At 40.2% G+C, this 16,149-nt stretch overlaps 1 protein-coding gene across 1 annotated transcript in view; it reads left to right on the forward strand.

Moving 5' to 3' along the window:
• The window catches only part of FCRL6 (Fc receptor like 6), a 35,466-nt gene extending 19,533 nt beyond the window's left edge, over positions 1 to 15,933 (forward strand). The window contains exons 7-11 of the mRNA XM_074264796.1: positions 1,079 to 1,106; positions 2,427 to 2,509; positions 4,076 to 4,147; positions 14,334 to 14,365; positions 14,443 to 15,933. Of these exons, the coding sequence (XP_074120897.1) occupies positions 1,079 to 1,106; positions 2,427 to 2,509; positions 4,076 to 4,147; positions 14,334 to 14,365; positions 14,443 to 14,511 (284 nt within the window). The 3' untranslated portion in view covers positions 14,512 to 15,933. The remainder of the gene's footprint in view (positions 1 to 1,078; positions 1,107 to 2,426; positions 2,510 to 4,075; positions 4,148 to 14,333; positions 14,366 to 14,442) is intronic.
• Positions 15,934 to 16,149: the final 216 nt, after the last annotated feature.

Here is a 16,149-nt window from a genome sequence, read left to right on the forward strand (position 1 = left end):
GTTTCTATCAATAATAACTACAATAATAGTCATACAATAATAGGTTTCTTTTTTCCAGAGGTTTACAGTTTAAAAAGCACTTTACCTATATTTGTTTCATTCAATCCTCAGTACATCCCTCTAGGGGTAGTTATGCCTTTCCCACTTATAGGGATTTTTAATCTGAGGTCCATGTTTATTTGTTTGAATATTTCAATAATTGTTTTTAATATAATTGACTTTCTCTGTAATACTATAGATTTTATTCTGTGCATTTAAAAACATTATTCTGAGAAGGGGTCCATAGGTTTCAGCAGATTGCCAAAAAAGGGTCCATGAACTGCTGCATGTAAACCCAAATGCCTTTGTCTCCAGGAAGTCCCAGGGAACTCTCACCCTCTCCGGTGCTAACTAGTTCCTTTTCAGAACCTTCTCCTTATACTGTTGGCCCCTCCCTTTAGCTTCTACTAGTCCCAAAGGAAGTTGTCCAAATTCTTCAGTGGTAAGGAGGGACAGGAATACAGATAAGGATTGGCCTGTGATTTTGTTGTAATAAAGAACTCCTAAATGAGGGAAGCCCCTCTGCTAATGCAGGCTGGCACCTACCCTGCAATTTATAGTCCAGGAGAGCTGCCCAAGTACTGAGAGGTCAAATGACTCAGGAGAGTCAGCATTGTCAGCGCTGAAGTCTGAAACTAAGTTCTCCTAGTTTCAAGGGGAGGAAAGAAAACAGAGAAATCAGCCTCCATTTAATCTTCAATGATAGAGAATTCATCAGCTACAGAAGCAGCTCTTTCCACTTCTGATGATTCATTGTTAGGAATTTTATCCTTAAATCAAACCAAAAATCTGTCTCTCTGCAACTTACAAACAACTTCTCCTGGTTCTAAACTCAGGGACTAAGCAGAACAAGCCTAATCTCTCTTCCATAAGACAGGATTTCAAAGAATTGAAGATAGCTACTATGTGCCCCCACTCCATAACTTCTCTATGACTAATCATTCCCATGGAAACATGGACACACAAATGTGGCAACAGCACAATGTGAAATATCTACTAGATTCCTGTTAGTTATTTTTATACGTACTTGATTTTACAGAAGGAGCTGCTACCCCAGATCCTGCCAGGTGAGTCTATTGTCTTCATGTTATAAAAGTTATTGATTATTCCTTAGACACCAACAGTGGCCCAAGTGGTATAGATACCCCATGACCCAATCCCTCCCTTGGTGAGCCTTCCTCACCAAAGTTAACACACAGCTGACCCAATAAATCATATAGTTTTTGTCTTGCTTATGGCCCTGTGGGGTTTACACACGAAGGCAGTCTCAGGAGAGAGTGTGAAGGCAGGGTCAATGGTGGCAGAGTGGGAGAAGAAAGAAAAACAGGCTGCAATTTCTTCCATTACCATTTCTATTGCACTTTGGAGGTCACCTGGGAAAAGTCAAGAAAACATAGCTGCCGGTAAAGGACATCAGGGAGGAATGGGAATGAGCCATTTCCAAGGACAACATCCAAACACAGGGCTAACCGACTGTCTCCACCACTTTCAAAATCCATATTTCATCTCTATCTAACTCAGTCTTTCCCAGTCCTTTATTTGACTCCTTTCCACTCTGCCCTCTGAGATGCTCCTTTCTGGTTATCAAACTTTCCTTCATCCTAAATCTCTTTTTTCAACATTTCTCCCCTTGCAAACTAGCTTTCTTTTGAAGATCCCATATCACTTGGTGCTCCTTTCATGACTACCTATATATTCTTCTCTCACACCTTCTGACACATTAGGGCCTGGGAAGAGATTTAATATATTCTTTGTTCTCCACTGCCATCATCACTCAGCAGATCCACCTTTTCCCCTTTAAAATTACCTGTCCAGATTCTAATGCTTGCCATCCAGAGACTTTCAGATCATTCTCCTTTCTCCCCAATAAGTTCACTATTTACCTCATAATCTTCTTCACTTCAATCCCTGCTCCCTCTTAAATTGTCTTTCTAAATATTTATCTTCCTCAATTCTCCTGACCTCTGTCTTCAGTCTACAATAGCTACACACAAAAATGGTTATATTTTATATTCTAGCCTCAGCTCAACTTAGATGAATTTTAGAAATCCTTGTTATGGCTCCATTGTTGGTCTTTCTTGAAAAAGCTTCTGGGGTATTGATTTTCTTCAGCAGTCTGACATGAGTTTTAGTTCTCTACTGTCTATGTTTCTCATGGTTTAGGATTCTTCTTAGATCATATCATCTCTCAAGATAGTTTTTAGTAGAAATAATCTCAAAAAAGTTAACTGTACAGCCCTATAGGTTAACCCTCATAAAAAGAACAGTGGCCTAAGCCTACTGTGAATTGATAGTGCCCTTCTCCCAGCCCAGCCCAGAATCCACAATTTGTTTCATAGAGTTATCTTTCCTCAATGTTCATTTGCATTATTCTTTATGTTTCTTAGGGGTGCATTCTTCCCAGGTACTCCAGAAACCCCTAAAGCAGCCTCATCACCAAACCTGGAGTCTTGTCCAGTGTATGTCAATGGTAAGGGTCAAGCTGCTCTGCTGGATTGATCTGTCCACTGGAGATAGAGAACGACCTTTTTGAAAAAGAGGATGAATAAGTCATGGGCCTCAGAGCTTCCTCAGACACATCTTGGAGGACAATAATAATAATAATAATAATAATAATTATTATTGTTATTATTATTATTATTATTAACTCACATAGGGGCAACCAGATAGAACAGCAAATAGAGCACTGGGCCTAGGGTCAGGAAGAATTATCTTCCTGAGTTCAAATCTGGTCACAGACACTAGCTGACTGACTCTGGGCAAGTCACTTAAGCCTGTTTGCCTCAGTTTCCTCATCTGTAAAATGAGCTAGAGAAGGAAATGGCAGACCGATCCAGTATTTTTTGCCAAGAAAACTCCAAATGGTGTCATAAAGAGTCAGAAATAACAGACCAATAACAAACACATTTTATTTTAATGTTTACACAACATCTCCTCCAACAACCATTTATATTAGGGAGTATTCACATAATTATTCCCATTTTGTAGGAGTAAAGAATGAGACTCTACGATATCACACCAGTAGATCAGGGTCTTTCTTTCTCTTTTGCCAATAAGAGGTAGATGGAGAGCAGTAAAAGTGGACGTGGCAGAACTAGTAATACAGAAGGAGAAAAACAGAAGGCAGCAAAAGAGCAGAGCTTCCATTGTTGACAATAACAATAATAATAGCTAGTATTTATATAGTGCCTACCATGTGCCTAATGCTTTACAAATATTTCATTTAACCCTCGTAGTTTGGGAGGGAGATTCTATTATTTTTCCCATTTTCTAGTTAAGGAAACTGAAACAGAGATTAAATGTCTTGCCAAGTCATACAGCACACTTAAGTGTCTAAGGCTACATTTAAATTCAGATCTTCCTGACTCCTGGTCCAATGCTCTATCCTCTAGGCCACCTAACGCTAAAGAAACCATCTGTGACCCAGTTCCTATCCCTGGTTACCTCTGAAGGCCTGATTATCACAATCTGCCTGCTATTGTGCAAAGTGCTGAACTGGCTGTCTGCACACCTCGGTTCTTTCTAGTCCTGACTGCCACTCGCTCTAAGAATAACCATGAACAAGGTTATAACTTCTTGGGTAGCCTTAGTTTCCTAATCTATAAAATGGTGAATTGGACTAGATGGCATGAGAGTATAGGGGAAAGAATAAAGAACTAAAAGAGTTGGATTTTAGTCCTAATTAACATTAACTTGATGTGTGACCCTGGCCAAAAGGCTATGGGTGTCTGGACTTCCATTTCAATTCTGACAAGATGAGAAGGTTGACTAGGGGAGAAGTATGTTCCCTTCCAACCTTGGCACTCTACAGGGCATTTTTAGCCTCTTTTGCCCCATATTTTCCAAAGCAAGTTCCTTTACTCCTCTCCCACTACTGTGCCCCTTGTTATGATAATACTCACATAGTTTCTTTCCCTCTAGAAGTCCCCTCAGCTAGTTCCAGTGACCTTGACCCATGGCTGGGGTGGAAGACAGAGGAGGAATTCATGGTCTTGGATTGGGTGGCTCATTTTTAAAATCTCGTTTCTTCTTCTAGTGAATCCTCTGGATGAGAAGAATGAAGATATGGTCTATTCTGAGGTATTTTTCAGGGAACAGAAAAAGAAAGGTGAGTAACTAGGAGTGGATGAGGTTGGGGAAGATCAGGAGCAAGGGAAACTGTTTGCCTTCTCCCCCTACTCCAAGATTCCTTTCTCCAATTCTTCCCTCAGGTCTGCTCAAAAAACTTCACTATAAAGTAAAATAAAATAAACTCTTTAACCGGTATTTAAAGCTCTCCACAAGTTAGTTCCAACCTACTTTTCTTAAAGGTTCTTTTTTTTTTTTTACTCATGAGATTTAATGAGCATCAGAATTTCAATATATGATGAACATCCCCTAAATTCTATTTTCTCATCTTCATCTTCAATCCTATTTCCCCTATGACATGTTCTACTCCAGTTCCTTGGGATGTGGGTTTCCCATCCATAAGGAACAAATTTCCCTTCAATCAGGATCTCTCTCTCACACACACACACTCCCCTTATACTAACTTCTCCCAAACAACACCGAATCCCTGGCTGTGCTCTTCATCTGTGGTCATCCCTCCTTCAGTACTCCCCAATGCACTACTTCTAAAGGGGGACACAGAACACTCATTGTCCCCCGATGTCATTTTCAGGCTCTCCTTTTGAGCAACCTCAAAATGGGGACATTTATGAAGTTCACTCTATTAAATCCTTTTACCCTCTACAGATAATGGGTACTATTGTCTATTGTTCCCTCCCTCCTCACACACATGTACCCCCAGCTCTGGGTCATTCTCCCTCTTTTGTTATGACATTCAGCACTTAGCTCATTGTCTTATTCTCTTCCATAACACCTACCCTTATATTTGAGGGACGTCCATATTCCTGGTGATGTTGCCACAAATACCTCATCTTTCTATCCCTCAGCCTCCTCATATTTCATGGGCTGTTCCTCCACTTCACCTCAGTTGTCCACAGGGATCTCATTCCCTACACATTCCGCTTCCTCGACCAAAAACTCTGGCATTAATTGATCTGACTGTAACATCCTATCGGGGCAGCTAGATAGAATAGAATAGAAATAGAAGTATACAGACTTGTAGCCAGGAAGCATGTTCCTGAATTCAAATTCGCCCTGAGACACCTACTAGCTATGTTATCCTGGGCAAGCAGTCTAAACCTGGTTACATGCATTTCCTTATTTATAAAATGAACTAGGAAAAAATGGCACAATTACCAAAAAAACACCAAAAGGGGTCACTAAGAGTTGAACAAAACTTAAATGACTGAATGCTAATAAAGCTTCCTATTATTCTATCTCTCTCTCTTTGACTCATCCCTCCTTTAGTACCCTTCCTCTTCTGCTCTGATCCCTGTCCTGATTGCACTTTCCTCTCTTCCTAATTTTAGCTCTATAGTTAACCTCACCCTGTTCCTTGTTTTTGAATTCCTCATCCCCTTGGAGCTATTTCTCTTCTTAAAATGGAGCAACCCCTTGCAGGGCATCCCCTCCCTCTCCTTCAAAGTAGAAGTCCTGAAGCTTACTTAGTTGACCCTGCTTCATGCTGGGGGGGGGGGGGAGGAGCAGCCCTGGCTCCAGTAGCTTTAGAGAATCCCGTACCATGCAAACACTGTCCAAAACAGCTCCCTGCCCAGTAACCTGCTGGGAGCCGGTTCCATCACTAGTTCTTGTAGGCTCCAACCAGATATCAGAGATCTCTGTGGTCTCAAAGCTTTCTGGAGTGTACCTCCCCCAGACGCAAGCATTTCAGGAACTTTGTATCCCATTGTTCTCAGGGAATGTTGGTCTCTTGAAAAGTCCTTATTTTTGTACAAACTTCCAGTCCCTCTCTTTATGTAATAGCTTATCAGAAACTGACTCTGTCCCATGCTGAGGCCTTAAGCCAGGGCCAAGATCTCATTGACTTCAGATCCTGTTAACTAAACTTTTTTTTTTGTTCTTCATTCCAATCTCCAGGAGTTCACAGGCCTCTGGCTACCTTGCACAATCTGGGTTAGATGGAAGTGCTTACTACTGTTTCTCTTTCGCCAGCTTGACCATTATTTCATTAGATATCCTTTACATTTCTGCTGAGATGTTTGGCAAGAGAGCTGGGCTGTTTTAGGATCTTTCATATCACTATCATGCCAGGAAGCCTACAAACTGCTTTTCTTGCATTACTCCTCTCTGTTTCCTTCACGCATTCTACATTCCAGAAACAGTGGAGCAGGAGTGGTTCCTGATCTTATCATGCCCTATTCTAGCACAGGCTAAAACCTATTCCCTCCACAACTCTCAGATCCGTTGAGAGCTTCCTCATTCTTCAATACTTCCTCCATAAAGCCATTGGTAACCCATCCCACTAAGAATTACTTTACTTTCCTCAAATTCTTTTTATAATAATTTTTTTTATTTTTAAATACATGAAAAGATAGTTTTGAATGTTGACCCTTGCAAAACCTTATGATGCAAATTTTCTCCCTCACTCTTCTCTCCCCCCTCCCCTACACAAGTATAGATTAAACATGTGCAATTCTTCTAAACATATCTCCACAATTTATCATGCTACACAAGAAAAATCTGATCAAAAAGGGCAAAATTATGAGGGAAAAAAAACAAGCAAAGAACAACAACAAAAAAGGTAAAAAATACTATGTTGTGAGCCACATTCAGTTCCCATATTTCTCTCTCTGAATGCAGATGGCTTGCTCCATCACAAATCTCTTGGAAGTGGCCTGAATCATCTCATTGTTGGAAAAAACAAATCTATCACAGTTAGATCATCATATAACGAGCACAGTTGATCATCATATAATCTTGTTATTGTGTACAATGTTCTCTTGGTTCTACTCACATCATTTAGCATCAGTTCATATAAATCTGTCCAGGCCTCTCTGAAATCATCCTGCTGATCATTTCTTATCAAAAATAATATGAATTAAGTTCATATGTCATAACTTATTCAGCCATTCTCCAATTGATAGGCATCCACTCAGTTTTCTGTTCTTAGCCATTACAAAAAAAAAAAAAAAAAGAAAGAAAGAAAAAAAAAAAGAGCTGCTACAAACATGTTTTGCATGTGGCTCCTTTTTTCCTTTTTTATGATCTCTTTGGGATACAGACCCAGTGGAGACACTGATGGATCAAAGGGTATGTATAATTGGATAGCTCTGGTCTGCTATATATAGTTCTACATTGCTCTCCAGAATGGTCCTAAACTTCTCTTCAAGTACTTTGTTTTTACTCTTTATTTTCCCTTCTTACATTTTTCTCATATTATAGTTATTTGAACACATCTTTCATCCTTCCCATTAGACTGTAAGTTCCTGGAACTTTATTATTCCTTGTAACCTCAGTATAGAGCATAGGGCCTTGCCCATGTTCAGTCCTGTCTGAGTCTTCAATGACCACATTTGGGCTTTTCTTAGCAGAGATAATGGAGTGTTTGCCATTTCCTTCTCCAGTTCATTTTACAGATGAAGTACTGAGGCAAGTAAGGTTAAGATGGCCACAGCACCAGTAAGTGTGTGGGGGCAAAATTTAAATTCAGCAAGATAGATCTTGGACTCCAGGCCCTGGCCCTCTGTGTGCTATCCCACCTAGCTATCCTAGGGCCTTGTCCATAGAAGATGCTACCTAAATATGCATCAAATTGAACAGAATTGAAAGGAGCAGGCTACAAATGCCCACCTCTATCAAAAGGCAAAAGAAAAAAGGGGAATCTGATTCCTGCCATCAAGAAACCTGTGGTCAAAATAAGGCAAAACAAGTTAATGTTGAAGGAGAAGCACACAGACTAGTTTTAGCTGTCAGAGCTGTAATATGACAGATTTAGGAACTGAAAAATCTGAGGTCTCTCCCTTAGCCTTGCTATGTGAGTAGGAAACAAATCTTTGCTCTCTCTGAGAATGGGGGAGGGGCCTTACTGCCTCCTAATTCACTGAACCATCTGGGTGCACATAAGATAGAGCTGGATTACCCACCCCAGTAAGAGGTAGGTGGTTCCTGCCTAGGGCACCAAGTTGGGAGGGCGCTGTGCCTAGGGCACAGATGGAAGGAATGGGGCTTGTAGAACAATGGAAAAAGGCCCATTGTGAGAACAGTTACTATCAGGGCTTGGCAAGGAGAGGGAAAAAGGAAGTGGTCTGCTATATATACTGTTGCAATATGAAAAATAAGGAAGTATCACAGATGTAGCTTTAACCTAGATTTAGGTAGTGGGGCTGGTTCAAGGCCTTTTCTTAGGAAAGAAATAAAACGACATCCATCTTATTCCAAATCTTTCCAAATTCTGGTTCAGTTCAATTTGACAAAAATTTACAAAACATTGTTCTGGGAACCTTACAAAGCTAAATAAGACAGTGCCTGCATTCTTGGAGCATATATTCTAGTAGAGAAATATGATAGATTTAAAGCCGGAGGACCCAGCCTCAAATTCCAAGCTTAACACCTTATCTTTGTGCCCTGGTAAATCAGCTGGGACCCTTGGGAGCGCCAGCCCAGGTCTGAGGTACATTGTAGTAAGAGAGCATCTCCTCAGAATCGCAGCTCACTAGTCCCCACCAATGTTCTATTTTAATAGCTAATCACAAGACACAATAGCTCAAAGCAAAAAACAAAACAACAACAAACCCATTCAACTAAACAGCCTGGCAACACAAGTGATTTCTTCATATAAATAGGGTTCTATTTTCCCACAGATTACCATACCACTGTTGTTGTTTGTCCTGTGTTCCGGAAGAGGACCATAACATCAGGGAGATGATGTCATGATGTGCAAGCGAGTTGGATTTAAATAAGGAAGGGCTGTGCAAGGTCACTCACCGCGCTTTCCCCTCCAGAGCCCTCTGGGTCCAGTGGCCAGAGAGAGATCAGGAGGACTGGAGATGGCCCTGGATGCAGTGGGAGCCCTTGCCCTTTTTAAGTTAAAGTCTTTAACAGGTTAATCAGCCATTCAGTGATTAAGGCTAGGTCAGACCATCCCACTAGGTAAAAGGAATATACATGTAGGAAATATTCGTAGCAGGAAACGGAATAGATAAAATATCTATTTGAAATATAAGTGTCTGAAGCATGTAGCCGAGGAACACACACAGGAGAGAATAAATAACCAGGAAAGACACCTGGACAGTCCCACACAAGGGTGGAATAGTATGTTGTTAAATACTTTCAGTCATGTCCATCTCTTTGTGATCCTATATAGGGTTTTCTTGGCAAAGATCCTGGTTTGTCCTTTCCTTTTCCAGATAATTTTACAGATAAGGAAACTGAGGCAGACAGGGGGAAGTGATTTGCCTGGTCACCGCCTGTCTGAGGCTCCAGTCGAGCTCAGATCCTCCTGACTCCAGATTCTGTGCTCTCCCTCCACTGCGCCGCAGATGGCCACGAAACTCACTCTTGCAGAATGGAGTCCAAACTCCATCCCTCCAATGCTGCTCTCAGAGCCGATGATGTCACTATCATCCGCTGGTCCTCTCTTCCAACTGTGAGCTGCTTTCTCCCTTGCAGTCCTTCCCTTCTGCTTCTAAGTTGCTCTCTGCTGCCATCTTCTGGTCCTCACATACTTAAGCATTCTCTTCAAGTCCTCCACTACATTTTTTTTTTTTTTAATTTTTGGCCATCTGTGCACCGAGTTGCAGCTGCTATTTGGGGCCGCTGCCCTGCAGGGAGACATCTCCACTCTGTTAGCCATAGCCTCCGGAGTTACTGCAGCTCACTCAGCCAGGCAGCCAGAAAAATAAACCAGAAGTCATCAGGCTTAGATGAAGACTGCCTTTTTAAAACTGGATTCCTCCTCTGGTGCTCAGGATCTCCTAACAAAACGTGCATTTGACTTATGATCAGTTCCTTGCTTTTAATTCCAACATGCTTCTGATTGTTCTCCTGGGTCCTTAACTACCATTCCAGAAGTTCCACTCAGCAAAGCTGCCCAGGAGCTAGGGATCCCTTGATTTCTTGAATCCTTGTCTCCCTTCAAGGCTCAGCTCAATAGCTGCTTCATACAAGAGGATTGCCAGTCCTTCTAGTTGTTGGGAATATTTCCCTCCACGCCAAAAATATTTTATTCTGTATTTATTCCCGTACATTTTGTATTTGCACACCTGTGCATATGACGCTAGCCTCTAACCTTCCATAGAACATAGATTTCTTGAGAATAAAAATGATTCTATTTTTCTTTCTGTATTCCCAGAGCTTAGCCCATTGTTGTTGTTATTAGTTATCATTGGGGTGTTCTTGACAGAGATACTGAAGTGCTCTGCATTTCCTACTCAACTCTTTTCACAGATGAGGAACTGAGGGAAACAGGGCAGGGGTGACTTGCCCCCCCTGGATCACACAGCTAAGTAGGTGTCTGAGACCACTCAGGAAGAATCCAGGCCCAGCACTCTGTGCACTATGGCACCACCTAGCTGCCCCTACTGGCATTTAGTAAGGTTTAATAAATGCATTTTGAATTTAATTGAATCAAATTCCTTAGTCTCTAGCCTGAGTTCATGCACATCACCAGATCAGGAACAAAAACTAAGAAGCTTAGAGCTGACAACCTTTGTCTGACTCATCACTTCTGTTAATCCAACAACCAAATCACTAGACTATCTACAAAACCTCTCTGGGCCTCTGTTCTCTCATCTGTAACATGCAGGCTTTTACTCTGGTCCCTTCCAGTTATCCATTTTATAATCCTAAACACAGGAAAGCGATGCAAAACATAGCACTCAACTGTCATTGGATTTAGCTCTTAAAGAGACTTTGGAAATTATTCATTGTAATGCATACACACATATGTGTGTAGATAGATAGATAGATAGAGATAGAGATAGAGATAGAGATAGAGATAGAGATAGAGATAGAGATAGATATAGAGATAGAGATAGAGATAGAGATATATATTACAGATGAGAAAACCAAAGAGCCAGAGAGACTGAGTAAATCTGACCAACTCCACAAGTTTAGAGTAATAGAGACAGAATCTGAATCCAGAGTCTCTGATTTTATATTCAATTCTTTTCCCTCTGTATCATGTCACTTATGGGGAGAGGGAAGAGAGAAATCAGGAAATACTCCTAGAGCAAGTGACATTTACGTTGGAATTTAAAGAACAGGTAAAAAATTTAATTTTTAAAAAAAGAATAAGTAAAATTCAATAGACAACTAAAAAAAGGATGAAGATACACAGGATGGCAAGCAATCTCTAAAGTGCAAAATTCAGAAATCTTTCCTTGGCTCTTAACTTTCTTGATTTCTGCAATTTTTTGACAATGTTAACCAACCTCTCCATTCCTCTCTTATCTTCCATCACTCTGTTCTTTCTGGATTTTCTACCTGTCTGACCACTCTTTTGCTTGGACCATCCGACTCCTGTTGCCCAGTGAAGGAGCATTTCTCTTTAAGTCATGGAGCTCTTCTCTCCATGGAACCTCTTCCTGTGTGGTCTCATCAGCTCCCAAGGGTTCAGTGATTATCTCTATGAAGATGATTCCTAAATCTATGTAACCTCTTAACCTCTCTCCTTACCACCAGCCTACATTATCATTGTCCTAAGTACCTGAAACACGACTTGTCCAAAATGAAATTCATTATATTTTCCCCCAAACTCACTTCCTCTGAACTTTCCTATTTCTGTTGAGGGTGCCCTCAACAAGCACTGAGGTTCACAATCTTGAAATTATTCTTGATTCTATTCTTCCTCAGCCCCTAAAGCCAGTCTGTTAATAAATTTAGTTGATTCTGCCTTAACTTCTTTTCCCCCATTCCTTACTCATTAGTCCCTACTCTAATATTACAATATCCTATTCATGAGTTTGTCTGCCTCCAATTTCTTCCCTCCTCACTCTCTGCTCCACATAGCTGCCAAATTAACATTCCTAAAAAAGTGACCAGTCACTCCCCTTTAACCCTATTGTTGTCTTCAATCATTTCAACTATGTCTGATTCTTGGTGATCCATGTGGTGTTTTTCTGGCAAAGATACTTTGTCATTTTTTTTTCTTTAACTCATTTTACAGATGAGGAAACTGCAGCACTCTCTTATTCAGTCAGACAAAAATCTTCAATGGTCTTTTCAACTTCTAGTATTAAATTGCAAAACCCTTAACCTGGCATTTAAAGCCCTTTGTTATCTAGTCGCCACATTTCTGGCATTATTTCATATTAGTCCAGGTTTTCATGACACTGCTCCCTCCTGATTCTCATAAGTGTTGAGGGACCCGTCTCTTTTGTTGGATCTTCATTCAGGTCATGTTCACTAACAGTGGTTATCCCCCAAAGCTCTGTTCTGGCCTTCTTATATCTCCCTCTGTATTCTTTCAATTAGTTTATCTCATCAACTCCCATGGATTCAATTATAATTTCTGTTCTGATAATATTCAGAAATACCCAACCCTAACCTTTCTTATGTTCTCCGATCTTACAACTACAATTGTTCTCTTTCTCTGGAATTACCTGTCTCCTGATTCTGCTCCTGCTGGCCTTTTCACCCAATGGTGAGTCTTCCTAGAAACTCCATTTCTGGAAGGGCCCAGACCAACTATCCTTGATTTCCTGGCATAAGCCACTGTGCCCTTGCCTCTCTACCTCATCACTCCCCCAACACACACACACCTTTGCAGCTTCCTCCTTGTGTACTGTCTTCCTCCATTACTATATAACGACTTCAAGGACATTACTATATAACGACTTTCTTACCCCAATGCTTACCTCAACACCTAGCACATAGTAAGTACTTAATAAATGCTTGTTCACTGACCAACTAGTTCCCTTCATAAACTCTATATTTTACATTTTTGGCCTTTGTCTGCAATGTACTCCCTCCACCCTCCTCTCTTTTTCTTAGAATCTTTAACTTCAGACTTTTCCTAATTCCTTCCCCCATCTCATTCTCTCACTCTTTTGAGATCACTCTATATACTAAGCAATAGGTACTTAGTATTTCTTATAATGTATATATTATATATGCCAGTAGAATATAATCTCCTTGAGGGCAGGGACTCTCATTTTTGCTTTTGTATGTACAGTATCTAGCACATTTGTTGCTATTTAGTCATAGCTGATTTTTCTTGATCCCATTTGAGTGTTCTTGGCAAGGATACTGAAGTGATTTGCCATTGTCTTATCTAGCTTATTTTACAGATAAGGAACTGAGACAAACAGAGTTAAGTGAGTTGCCCAGTTTAACATCAGTTCAATAAACATTTATTTAGCACAAATGTTTATTGAACTGAACACTATGAGATAAAATAGACTGGGAAGGCAGGGAGGCATGGGGCTGTAAAAGAGGTTGGATGTCAGGCAAAGGAACTTAAACCTTATTCAACCCATTATTTAATGGGTGGTTGTTGAAGAGACACAATAAAGATATAAACATTGAAGAACCAAATACCGTGAGTGGGTGACTCACTGAAGGATTTTCTCTGCACATCCACTCTTCCCACTCCAAATTCTATCCTGCTCTATGACCAGTAGTGATGAGACATTCAATTTAAAAAAAAAATTAAATACCTATAAAGTACATAATAGTAAGTCAGGTGCTAGGGATACAAAAGTATAAATGAAACATGCCTTCCCAGAGCTTAACTTTCATATGAGGGTATTGGGAAAAAGACTTTATAATTTGGAGAATTAAGTGGGCATCAAAAGAGAGAAAATTTAATTGGTTTTACAGTTACAGATGAAAGATTTCTGTGTATTCTTACTCTGAAATGGATAAAGTACACCCAAAGATATAACCAAAAACAGGGGGATAGGGCCTTGGATTTGAGCCAAGGTTAGACAATGGAACTAAAGAAGAGAAGGAAATTCTTGTGACAACAGCACAAAGAGCAGGTCTGAGATGGGAGCAGCAGCATTTTGAGCTTGAAAAGCTTAAAAAGCAGGTGGAAATTTGATCGAGATAAAGATGTCTTATAGCAAGGTTGTCCAAGGGCCCAGGGAAGGGGTCAGGACTGGAGATATTGATTTTTTTTAAGTCTTAGATATCACAAGAAAGTGAGAATGGAAGGAGAAAAGAAAACCAAGGAGAGGGGAAAGGGAAAATAGCCAGAAAATACGATGAAGTAGTTCGTAAGGAAGGAGGATAAGAATGTAATGTTATAGAAATCAAGGAAGGACAGAGGATAGGAAGAAAACGGTGGTTGGCAATGTCATGTTATAAATTAGAAGTCAATCTCCTAATGCTCCTTATCTACAGTAGTCTCACTCACTGTCAGGCTGGACAGCAAGGGATAATGTATGAAGGGGATGAGCAAATGAGCTTTAATGCCTGACCTGCATTTTCCTTTCATTTCATAGCTATCTCCAAACACCCATCCCCAAGGGAAGATGTAAGTATACCTCCTCTGTGTTTTCATTTGCTCCATTTCCCTATTCCCTCCTTCTGATGAAGTTACTTTCTCTATAGGACTTCTCTGTAATCTATTCCAAGGTGAGGTTGCCACAGAGTCAGAAACTCACCTGCATAAGGGAATAAATATAGGAGACCCAGCCTGCCAGGCACATACAAGGAATGATGATAATTCTACTCTGCTGACCCCCGATTCCCCACACCACTACCACCACCAACCCTCCATGTCATGATGCTCCTCGGAGAACCTGGAAAAAGACCACTTCCAACATGGGAGCCATTCCTCTGCAGCCCAGAAGATGAAAATGAGCCTTTTTTTCCCTCTGTAAAGAGTACAGGAGTCCCTGGGCATTCACCCACCACTGAATCATTGACTGAAATATGGCAGATTTCCCAGATGATAAGCAACTAGAGTTGAGAATGGGTCATAGCAATCTCCTTGGCCAAGATGGAAATAATGTTATCTTCTTTCACTCTTGTTAAGAGCTAGTCTTATCTGCTTTTTCCCCTCTGTATCTGTGTTGGGCAAGAGTGGTATTTATCCCTGGATGTTATTACCTTATCCTGAAGTATAGCCAGGTGAGAGGCTCCTTGTTGTGTTTTAATTTGTAAGATGGAAGGTAGCTCAATTCTGCATTCATTGGAAAAGAGCTCCAGAGGTAATTCTGGTACTTAGAAAAACAACATGGCATCATGGGAAAAGCACTTCAAGTCAGAAGACCTGGATTTGATTCCTAGGTCTGCCATTAACTATATGATCTTGGAGTGAAACAATGTTGCCCACTATCACCATTACTATTCAATATAGTACTAGAAACTCTAGCCTCGGCAATAAGAGCCGAGAAAGAGATTCAAGGAATTAGAGTAGGAAATGAGGAAATCAAATTGTCACTTTTCGCAGATGACATGATGGTATACTTAGAGAACCCCAAAGACTCTGCTAAAAATCTATTAGAAATAATTCAGAATTTTAGCAAAGTTTCAGGATACAAAATAAATCCACATAAATCCTCAGCATTTTTATACATTACCAACACAATCCAACAGCAAGAGATACAAAGAGAAATTCCATTCAAAATAACCGTCGATAGTATAAAATATTTGGGAATATATCTACCAAAGGAGAGTCAGGAATTATATGAACAAAATTATGAAACACTTGCCACAAAAATAAAGTCAGATTTAAATAATTAGAATTCAGTGTTCTTGGATAGGCCGAGCGAATATAATCAAGATGATAATACTCCCTAAACTAATCTATTAATTTAGTGCTATACCAATCAGACTCCCAAGAAACTATTTTAATGACCTAGAAAAAATAACAACAGAATTCATATGGAAGAATAAAAAGTCGAGAATTTCAAGGGAAGTAATGAAAAAAAAATTAATGAAGATGGTCTAGCTGTACCTGATCTAGAACTATATTATAAAGCAACAGTCACCAAAACCATTTGGTATTGGCTAAGAAATAGACTAGTTGATCAGTGGCATAGGTTAGGTTCACAGGGCAAGATAGTGAATAAAAATAGCAATCTAGTGTTTGACAAACCCAAAGATCCCAAATTTTGGGATAAGAATTCATTATTTGACAAAAACTGCTGGGAAAACTGGAAATTAGTATGGCAGAAACTAGACATGGACCCACATTTAACACCACATACTAAGATAAGATCAAAATGGGTCCAAGATTTAGGCATAAAGAACGAAATCATAAATAAATTGGAGGAACATGGGATAGTTTACCTCTCGGACTTGTGGAGGAGG

The sequence above is a fragment of the Sminthopsis crassicaudata genome, chromosome 4 (assembly GCF_048593235.1).
Source record: "Sminthopsis crassicaudata isolate SCR6 chromosome 4, ASM4859323v1, whole genome shotgun sequence".
Lineage (NCBI taxonomy): Eukaryota > Metazoa > Chordata > Mammalia > Dasyuromorphia > Dasyuridae > Sminthopsis > Sminthopsis crassicaudata.